At 60.1% G+C, this 10,428-nt stretch overlaps 2 protein-coding genes across 3 annotated transcripts; one reads left to right on the top strand and one right to left on the bottom strand.

Moving 5' to 3' along the window:
* The first annotated feature begins 793 nt into the window (after positions 1-793).
* Positions 794-4,817, top strand: SLC16A13 (solute carrier family 16 member 13). Of its 2 annotated transcripts, XM_081805841.1 has the most exons (5): positions 907-1,030; positions 1,158-2,018; positions 2,170-2,313; positions 2,931-3,668; positions 4,314-4,817. In XM_081805841.1, exons 2-5 carry the CDS (start codon positions 1,820-1,822, stop codon positions 4,508-4,510), a joined length of 1,278 nt encoding a protein of 425 aa, XP_081661967.1. In that variant the 5' UTR covers positions 907-1,030; positions 1,158-1,819; the 3' UTR covers positions 4,511-4,817. The 2 variants fall into 2 exon arrangements, with proteins under 2 accessions (XP_081661968.1, XP_081661967.1); XM_081805842.1 differs by having other exon boundaries at positions 794-2,018; positions 4,161-4,453.
* A 466-nt stretch (positions 4,818-5,283) lies between these two features.
* SLC16A11 (solute carrier family 16 member 11) lies at positions 5,284-7,830 on the bottom strand. Its single transcript, XM_031038963.2, has 5 exons — positions 7,704-7,830; positions 7,255-7,459; positions 6,843-6,986; positions 5,911-6,678; positions 5,284-5,824 (listed from the first exon to the last, which is right to left on the bottom strand). Exons 2-5 carry the CDS (start codon positions 7,451-7,453, stop codon positions 5,595-5,597), a joined length of 1,341 nt encoding a protein of 446 aa, XP_030894823.2. The 5' UTR covers positions 7,454-7,459; positions 7,704-7,830; the 3' UTR covers positions 5,284-5,594.
* Between the last annotated feature and the right edge of the window lie 2,598 nt (positions 7,831-10,428).

Genomic DNA, 10,428 nt, shown 5'->3' with positions numbered 1-10,428 from the left:
GTGCACAACGTTTCTAATTCGACTCCCCTGACAACCCTCCAAAGTAGGTATTATTATCCCTAATTCACAGTTAGGAAAACCAACTGAGAGGTTCAACGTCTTAGTGATCCTATGTACTCCATGTACTTAGTGATCCTATATACAACCACATCAATTGGCAAGTCCTGGCATATTTCCTGTCAGCCAAAGTTTTGATTCCACTTAACAAAGTTTGGGGGGTATGATTATTTTTATTTCCCACATATAAAATTATAGGGCTCAATATGCTTTTTAAAATTACACAGCCCCGGGGTGCCTGGGTGGCTCAGCTGGTTAAGCCTTGGACTCTTCATTTCAGCTCAGGTCATGATCTCAGGGTCTTGAGATCAAGACCCATGTCAGACTCCACACTCAGCAAGGAGCCTGCTTAAGACTCTCTCTGCACCCAACCCCCCCCCCACCGACCTGGCGCTCACAGGTGCACTCTCTCTCTAAACAAACAAACAAACAAAAAACAGCTCCCTCCCTGCCCCACCCCCCACTTGTCACTTGTCTGGGTATGAGCCCTTGAGCCCGAGTTGCAAGGTCAGGGTCCTGGGGAGCAGGAATTATAATGAAGAAACAGAAAGCCAAGCCATTAGTGTTATATAGGGTGGAGAGACTGGATACTGGTTGGATCGGAGGGGCTGACTGCTGGGTGATAAGAGCTCGTCTCTTTCGCCAACCCCATCAGGAGATCAAAACCTGCTATTAGGGAATAGTAAAACCAGAGGGTGGAGGAAAAGGTTTCAGCCCCACCGAGGAAGGGGGGTAGATGGTGCTGGGGAGGCCCTGAGTGCGCTCACGGCCGCCCTTCCTCTCCCGAGTTATTTTTGGTCTCTGTGACTTGTAGATTTCCTGTTAGTGAGGACAGAAGCGACAGGAACTGAGTCGCCACTGCAGACACGAACGCCAGCAGTCCCACAGTCCGTTCCCCCGGTCTCTTCCTCGGCCCCTGAGCCCCTCGGGGATCCAGGCATCTGGATTCCAGGGTACTCAGGCGCTAGGGCAGGTATTTCCCTTTGAGTCTCAGCGCAGAACCCCTACGCTCACCACGACCTGACCTTGCCACTGGGCCCCTCATTCAGCAAGCGGGTGTCTTCCTCTCCCGAACCGGTTTACCCACCACCCACCCCCAGGAACTCCCTACGTGAGGGTCTTGGTGCGGGAATCTGGACGGACTGGCCGGTTAGGTGGAGGGGAGCCGCAACAGCCTCCGGGTAGGTCCCTACGTCACGTGGGGCCCCTCGAGTCGGCCTCCCGCGGTCCCCTCCTGACGCATGCGCCCCGCTCACGGTCCCGGTCCAGACCCGAGCTCTCTAAGCCCCGCCCTGCCCCTCTGGCTCCACCCCCGGCTCAGGAGTCCCCCCTCCCCACCCGCGAGCCGTGGACAGGGATGACGGCCAGGATGGGCAGGTAGCGGACACCGGCCGCGATAAGACGGATAACCCACACGGACACTGGCGCGCCGCAGGGCGGGGGCCCAAAGCCAGGGCCGCCTCCGGGCTCCAGGCTGAACGTCGGGGCCCCGCCCTGCCTCGTCCGGCCCCGGCCGCGACCCGCTGCGCGCTGCCCGCGGAGCCACGCCCCCGGGAACCGCTGGCTCGGAGGCCGCCCGCTCTCCCCACCTAGGTCGCCGGGCGGGGGACCGGCGCAGGCGCCCCGCGCAGCGTCCCGGCCTCGTCGGTGCCTTCCCCTGCAGCAGCAGCCTGCCCTCCGCCGCGCGGCGGGGCGGCTCGGTGGGCAGGGGCGGAGGGTCCCGCGCCCTGCTCCCGCCCGGGCTGCGCGGAGTGGCCGGCGGATGGCGCACCGGGCCGAGCCCCCCGACGGGGGCTGGGGGTGGATGGTGGTGCTCTCCGCGTTCTTCCAGTCGGCGCTGGTGTTCGGGGTGCTCCGCTCCTTCGGCGTCTTCTTCGTGGAACTGGTGGCGGCGTTTGAAGAGCAGGCGGCGCGGGTCTCCTGGATCGCCTCCATAGGGATCGCGGTGCAGCAGTTCGGGAGTGAGTGCCGCGCCTGGGTCCGGCGGCCCGCCACCCTCCCTCGGAAGGGAAGGGGGATGCGGGGACGCTGGGGAGGAAAGGGCGGGGATTGGGAGGATACTGGCCAAGGGCGCCGGAGAATCTCTCGCACGACTGCCTTCCTCTTTCTCAGGTCCCGTGGGCAGCGCCCTGAGCACGAAGTACGGGCCCAGGCCCGTGGTGATGGCCGGGGGCATCTTGGCTGCGTCGGGGATGCTGCTCGCCTCCCTTGCTACCTCCTTGACCCACCTGTACCTCAGTATTGGGCTGCTCTCAGGTGAGGCCCTGGACAAGGGCAGGAGACTTTCACCTTCTTCCTGCCCCTTCCGAGAGGCTTAAGGAGGAGCCGACGGAAAGTTTTGGCTAGCACCTGTGCCCAGGAGGGAAGGAAGTCTTAAGAGCGATGACTAAAGTGATCAACGTGGTGCAGGGATATTGAGAAATTCAAAGATGTCGAGGCCAGAACGTGCAAGCCCAGGGCTGGTGGGGCCGGAGTGTCGAAGCAAGAATCACCATGAAGTTGTGCCAGGCACCGCGGCTTCTAAATAGATACCACCATCCGGTTTACAGACAGACGAAGACGGGCTCTCGGAGCTTGTGTAACTCGGCAGACAGAGATCGCAGGGCCAGAAGTGGCACAGCCCGGGCCTAACTTCCAAAGTTCGGATCTAGTTACTGTGCACACAGTATGTCTAAGTCTCTGCGGTCCCATCAGGTCTATTACCCCCGTCTTGCAGATGAGGAGACCGAGGCTGGGAGAGGAAATAAAATACACAGGGTCGTACAGCTCGAAACCAGGCCTGTGCTGTGTTCTATGGCTGGGCCGTGGTGGGATTACCGGGTGCCCTGGGTGCCCTAAGAGGCCCCCAACCCCTATTTCTTCCTTTCTGACAGGCTCTGGCTGGGCCTTGACCTTCACTCCGACCATGGCTTGCCTGTCCCGTTACTTCTCTCGACGGCGATCCCTGGCCACAGGGCTGGCACTGACCGGCGTGGGCCTCTCTTCCTTTGCCTTTGCCCCACTTTTCCAGTGGCTGGTCAGCCGCTATGCCTGGCGGGGGGCCCTGCTGCTGGTGTCTGCCCTCTCCCTCCACCTGGTAGCCTGCGGCGCTCTCCTCCGCCCACTGTCCCTGAGGGAGGACCCCGTCACGGGCGGCCCTGGGACCCAGCTCACCTCCCTCCTACATCACGGCCCCTTCCTCCGTTACGCTGCTGCCCTCACGCTGATCAACACTGGCTACTTCATTCCCTACGTGCACCTGATGGCGCACCTCCAGGACCTGGATTGGGACCCACTGTCTGCTGCCTTCCTACTCTCGGTCGCGGCCATTTCTGACCTCGTGGGACGTGTGGCTTCTGGGTGGCTAGGAGATGCCGTCCCAGGACCTGTGGCACGACTCCTGATGCTCTGGACTACCCTGACTGGGGTGTCACTGGCCCTGTTCCCCGTGGCTCGCGCTCCCACGGTCCTGATGGCTCTGGCCGTGGCCTATGGCTTCACTTCAGGGGCCCTGACCCCGGTGGCCTTCTCCGTGTTGCCTGAACTGGTGGGGACTGGAAGGATATACTGTGGCCTGGGCCTAGTACAGATGGTCGAGAGCATCGGGGGGCTGCTGGGGGCTCCTCTGTCAGGTAAGGGCGATTGGGTTTCCTGGGTGGGGGGGGGGGCGGTCACGGCTGCCATGTCATGCAATTTGGGGAGGGGACGAATAATTCCGTTATAGTGTACGTGAATATTGCCCTCTGGAATGGCACAGAACACAGCCTGCCTGGCCAAACATAGCGGCCCCGAAGTGGGTCCATGGGGCAAGGAAATGGGGGCTGTGGAAAGACTCCGAGGAGTTATGAGGGCCCCTTAGCAGGGTATCTACAGGTTGGGTGTGCAGAGGACCTGGCTGGACTTGGCCAGATGTAGCCTGCAGGTGTCTGGCCTTTGCCTTGGCCTACTGGGCCCCAGCCCAGGTGTCTGAGCTGTCGGGTCAAAGTTCTCCACGGCCCAGATGCCAAAACCTTCAGACCCGTAACTTTCTCCTCTTAAGAGAGGAGGCCAAGGCTCTTCACTATTAACTGAAAGTGTAGACGGAGGGCCACGGTTGAAATTACCCTCTGGAAATTAACCTGTAGAAACCTTGGGGATGCCAGAATTCTCGAGCTCATCCAGTCCTGCCCAGTGAGTTCGAACTCTTCCGAGATGATGCGCTAAGGATTACGTTCTTCCCTTCATCGTGCTCAGGAACTGGGTCACCCACATGTGTTCTTCTTCTCTCTTGGACCTAGGCTACCTCCGGGATGTGACAGGAAACTACACAGTTTCTTTTGTAGTGGCCGGGGCCTTCCTTCTTGCAGGGAGTGCCATCCTCATCACTCTGCCTCGCTTCTGCTCCTCGGCCTCCACCTCCAAGCCCCGGGACCTTGTCACAGAGGCAGTGGATACCAAAGTCTCTCTGACCAAGGAAGGGCTGGGAGAGGACTGAACTGCAAAAAGGGGCTGTCAGGCCCAGAGAGCTAGAGCTTGGCAGCTCCAGATCTTCTCCTCCTGGCCCATCCTGGTGCCCACAGAACCACAGTGCCTTAAGCATCTTGAACTGCCTCCCCGCAGGGCAGGCCTGTAGTGGGGGGGCGGGTCCTGCGCTGCGTGTGCCAACCCCTAGTATTTTGTCGAGGACTCTCATCCCTTCTTTGCTCCCATAACCTTTTCCAAAGGATCCAGGAGCTCAGTCTGCTCCCCTGAGCTGTGAGTCAGCTGTGAAAACCAAAGGCCAAGAGACTTAATGTGTTTTACGTGTGATCTCTACTATTACCTACCAACTTCCTTCTCTGCAGGCAGATGTTGGGGAAAGGGGGATGCCCTTTTGAGATAAAACTGAATAAGGAAACCGGATAATCATCAGGATCTCAAAAAGAGCTGGGGCCCATACGCTTGGGTTGGCTGAATAGTCTCGTGGCTAGGAAGTGGAGGGGAGGTACCCACTTTGACCATGGACTCTGCTGTCTGGACCACAGTCCCTCCGTCTGGCCCACTATCCCCTGTGACTTAGAAGACAGTAGTGGGGACACGGGGTGGGGGTGACTTGGGAGGGGGAGCTAAAGCTATGAGAGCTGAAGTCTGGTCCAGCATTTCCCTCAGGCCAGTGGAAGGAGCCTGAAATGCAGGGAAGAGTTAGCTGGGGGGGGGGGGGGTTGGTGGGGCAGATGGCCCCCTCCTGAGCCCCCACCCCCAACACACTGAAGCTGACAGGTAGGCAACTTCTCAGAGTTTACCTGTTTTGTTTTTATTGTTTTTTGAGAGAGAGAAAAGAAGAGTGACGGTGGAAGAGAGGCAGAGGGAGAGAGAGAGAGCGCGAGAGTCTTAACCAGGCTCCATGCCCAGCGGGACCCCGAGATCCTGACCTGAGCCAACATCAAGAGTCAGAGGCTTAACTAGATTGAGCCACCCAGGCGGCCCCTTGAATATCTTACGGAGAAAGAATGTTTTCAGCCTCCTAGATAGGCTAACAGTTGGAGCTTGCAGGAAACTGGATAGAAATTCTTTACTGGGGGAGTGGCTCAAACTAATGGTCAACAAGCAGTGTCCAGAGTGGATTGAGGGCCTCCAGGGGAAAGCAGGGCAACTTGAGGAGCGGGGAGCAGCTCCCCCCTCTCGGGGGGAGGGGTGGCCGGCCGGGAGGCCGGACGGCAGGAGGGCAGCGCCCCTGGCAGCCCCATGTAGATGAAGCTGCCAGAGAGGATGAAAGAGCCGCAGGTGAGGAAGGAGGCCGTGAAATCTCCCGTCTCGTCCCTTAGGAAGCCTGTGAGGAAGGGGAAAGGCATTCAGGGGCCTGGGATCCAGGGGTAGAGGATGGTTGCGTGCGGATGTGTTCGCTCAGGCCCTTACCTGAGAGCGGAGGGCCCAGAAGCCCCCCAAGGCTCATCAGCATCATCACCAGCCCCGTGGCCTGGACGACACCTCCGACGCCCACCAGCCCCGGGAGCACACCGAAAACCAAGGGCGCGTAACTTCCGGCGCTGAGCCCGTAGACCCCAGCCGCCGCCAGCAGGGGCCCCCCGCAGCCCTCCCGGCTCCGCACCAAGGGCACCAGTCCCACGGCCAGCAGCCCCAGGCCGGTCAGAGCCCCGAACACCGCCAGCAGCCGCGAGAGGGGCACCCAGCCCCGGTCAGCCAGCCAGCCGCTGAGCAGCCGCGCGCCCGCGTCCCCCAGCGCAGCCGCCGTCACGACCAGCGCGGCCCCATAGCCGCCCAGGCCCCCGTCTAAAGCGTGAGGGGCCAAGTGCACGTAGGGCACGAAGTACCCGCCCCCCACCAGGGCTGTGCCCAGAGCAAAAACTAAGAAGGCCCGGCGCGCGAAGAGATCCAGGCCGAGGGCAGCTAAGGGCCCGCGGGGTGGGGCCGGGGGGTCGCCAGGGAGCTCCAGGGGTCGCAGCAGGGCGCCACAGGGGGCGAGGTGGAGGGTGACGGCGCCGAGGAGGAGCAGGGCGCCCCGCCAGCCGAAAGTATCAAGGAGGAGCTGCAGGGTGGGCGCCAGGAGCAGCGAGGAGGCCCCGTTGCCCGTGAGGGCCAGCCCCACGGCCAAGACTCGACGGCGGGAGAAGTAACGGGACAGGGTCCCGAGGGCCGGGGCGAACACCAGGGCCCAGCCAGAGCCTGCGGACGGACAGGACCGGGTGAGGACAGGGACCTGGGGTGCCCGCCCCAGCGATCCCAGCCCAGCTCCTCGCAGGAGGCCCCGCCCCTTGGGCCTCCAGCCCCCAAGAAGCGCCCCTCGCCAACATCACCCCTTAAGGACCCGGGTATCCCTCTCCCCTCACCAGCAAGGACGCCCAGGCCAAGGTAGAGGTGCAGCAGACTGCGGGCGAATGCCGAGAAGACGAAGCCCAGCGAGGTGAGGACGCCCCCAACCATCACCACCGGGCGCGCCCCCCAGCGGGTGCTCAGGGCGCTGCCCACTGGGCCTGGAAGGGGGCGGAGTCAACGGAAGACACGCCTCTGCACCCCCAAACTTGATCCAACACTTCTCCTTGGCGGCTTGCCAGGCCTAAAACTTCTCCCCCAGCCTAATAGCTCCTCCCCTTGACCTCAAGACCCTCTCTTTTCTAGGACTCGGTCCCACCGGGCGCTCTTTTCCCGGTTGTCTGGTCATCAGGTGGGTCCTCCATCACTACACACACACTCCGCCAATCCACCCCGGTTCCCGCCTCCCACCTTGGGGCCCCCCCTCACTGGCTGCCTGCTGCACCGCCAGGGCCAGGGCGCTGACCCACGCAGTGTCCTGAGTGCTCCGGTCAAAGTGCTCCGCGAGGTCAGGCAGGGCAAGGCCCAGGGAGCGTAACAGCCCGTAGGAGAGCCCATTCACCGCGAAGGCTGCGGCCGCCACCACCCAGCCCCAGCCCCCGTCCGGTCCGGGAGGCTTGGGGGTCATCGCCGTCTGGGGAAGGGGGGAACACACCACGTCCGTGCCTCCTCGAGGATCCTGGGCATCCCTGAGATCCAGGTTCTGGCTGCTGGCCCAGGGTGGGCACGTCACCCGGAGCACGGCAGCGCGGGGCGGAGGGAGTGGGAGCTAGGCCTGGGGATACATCCCCAGGGCCCGCGCGAGCTCCCGGGACCGGGTGACAGCGGATCCCCCGGGCCTGGGACTCCCCCTCCCACACGCACCCCTTCCCCCTTACCCGACCTCTCTGGGCGGTGGGGGGAGGGGAAGGGCGAGGAGCAGCTCGGCCAGGTGTTCTCCCCGCTTCCTGCGCGGGCGGGGCCCCAGAGGGGAGCGAGCGCCGAGTTGGAGCCCCACCTGGACCGGCTCTCTAGGTAAACAGAGATCACCACCGGGGGCCTGAGCCACCTGGGACGCGGAGGTGCGGAGGGCGGGGGGAGCTGACACCGTCAGCCAATCGGCCGAGCGGCGGGTGAGGCCAGACGCTGAGTCCCACGGGGATTGAATTATCCACACACACACCCCACCCCCCGCGGAGGGAGCGGGGAGAATGAAGGCGGCCCCGCCCGGCTCAGGCCCACGCACCTGCCGCCCGCCCCTCGCGGAGGAGACGCGTGGATTGCGATCCCCAGCAAACGCAGGGCCCGTAGGCAACACTTGGAAATAGGAGTGATCCCCCAAGGCCTGCCGCGATGAGTACTTTTGTTCTCTGGGAACTTTGCTGGGGGACCAGGCAATTCTCGTCTATCAAGTCACTGACCTCCATTGAATGCTTGTTCCTTGCTCAACGATAGCCGGCCCTCAAGGGCGGAGCGGGAGGAAGAGGACTCCCTCATTATGAGGAGCTGTGATGTGCCAGGCACTCGACCCACGCCACCTGCCCACAAGAAACCGCCGAGGAAGGTGTCATGCCCATTTTACAGATGAAGTCACTGCAGAGTAGAGAGGTTAGGTGCTTTGTCCCCAAAGCACCCACCTTAAAGATGGTGGAAATGTTTGAATTTGGATCTGTCCAGCTGCAGAAGGTACAGGGAGAACAGACCTAGGACTGAAATAGGCTATGCTCCAGTGGGGGGACTGGCCAGGGTACAGTTTGATCCTCACTGGCCTGGAAGGATCCCTGGGATCAGAATCGCTGAAGATTTAGACCCGGAGTTTTAAAACAAGATAAGAAATCCGAGAATTGAACCCAGGCACTGATTTCTTGGAAAATTTGATTTAAAAGGATCCTTTCCACATTAGGGTTAGGTTGCTTCACTTGACCTATTCGAATCAAGAGATGTGTTCTTTGGCTTAACGATTACACAGTATCAGAAAATTTGGCCCTGTACAGCTTGGAGCCGGTATCAACCCAGAGCCACACGGTGGCAGTGTTTCCTAGTTGTTGAGAAAATATCTGCACATTGGAGGAAAACAACCCCATTTCTCTACTTTGGATATTAGGCTTTTCACCACCGAAGGAACCCTCCCTCCCCATTCCATCACCCTCCCCTCCGTCCGGCGCCCTTCCGTGGGCGTCAGCCAAATCGCCTCACCTGCTCCAAGGACATGCCTAGCTTTTCTCACTCCTGAATTTGTGCATCTGCCATCCCCTCTCCTTGAAATGTCCTGGATGGGGAACAGGCGTCCTTGAAGGTGGACGGTCCTGCCACGGACGCCCTAGTAAAGTGGTCTCACTGGTTTCCCCGGCCTGGGCTGCTGCTGTGGGAGACACCTGGCAGATGAAGCCTGGCAGATCCTCAGCCACTGGGGGTGGAACAGGAAGCCTACTTTGGGAATTGGCTGCTGAGGACTCTGAGGCAAGCAGAGCCCTGCCCCCCTCCCCAACCTGAAACAAATCACACCCTCTCCACCATGGAGTTAACATGCCTCATGCAGCCAAAGAGGAGACTGGGCCCCTTGGGTCTGGGAATTGGACAAAGCAATGCTGAGCACCTTTACAGGATACTTAGGAACCCAGAGTCTTCTGTCCCAGGCTCTGGGACCAGGGTGATTGGTCATCAAAGGGCCCGGTCCTCTTCTACATCATGTTCCGTATATTCTTAGCCAAAACAACCATCACTATGCATCTTTTGTTCATGGAGCTAACACAGCATTGAGGCTAGGAGAATGGATGCCCAAGCTGGACTCTCTGGGTTTGACTCCCAGCTCTGCCACTTATCCGCCGTAGGGCTGTAAGCAAGTTACGCGCCTCAGCTTCCTCATCTCTACAATGGGGCTCATAATAGTAGCCACCTGGTAGGGTTGGTATGGGGATGCAGTGAGTCATTGTGTGTGTCACATACGCATGTGAGTACGGCACCGAGCACAGTGCCTCGGCCCTTTGCTGCAATTGTTGGAGGACCCTGGCTGGACCCTCCAGTGCCACCGCCCTCTCCCCACCTGGCCACTTCCATTACTGCCTCGATGGCAAAGAACCACCTGGGTCTGGTGAGTTCTCGGCAGAACTACACGGCTTAGGAGATGGGAGTGGCGACAAAAAGAGGTGACGTGAATTTTTTTTTTCTTTACCGTGAGTGGTTTTCTTAGCATTTTCCAAAGTTTGTGAGAAAATGCTTTCTCCCCATCTCGACTCTAAAAACAAAAAAGGAGTCACATTAAGTTTTGTTCACTCGCTCCTTCGTACAAAATATTTATAGACACCTAACCATGCCAGATTATATGCTTAGTGCTGGGGATACAACTATGAATGATCCAGTCTCTCCCCTCTGAGCCCCCCATGTTCAAATTAGGGAAAAGGTGAAATGCAGAGAGCCCAAGACAAGGAGAGGGACACAGACACCACAGGGTGCTACATGGGAGGAGCTGACTCATTCTGCTCTCAGGACTGCTGGGAAGGCTTCACAGGAGAGGAGCCCTTTACGCGGGGTCTTGAAGGATGAGTAGGAGTTTGCCAGATGGTTGCGTGGGCAGGGGCATTCCAGGCAAAGGGAGAAGCTTGTGGAAAATCACAAAGGCACGAA

This window comes from Leptonychotes weddellii, chromosome 15 (assembly GCF_054177405.1).
Source record: "Leptonychotes weddellii isolate Sample4059 chromosome 15, ASM5417740v2, whole genome shotgun sequence".
NCBI lineage: Eukaryota > Metazoa > Chordata > Mammalia > Carnivora > Phocidae > Leptonychotes > Leptonychotes weddellii.
Note: the sequence above shows the minus strand (reverse complement) of the source record. Positions and strands in the feature narration are given on the sequence as shown.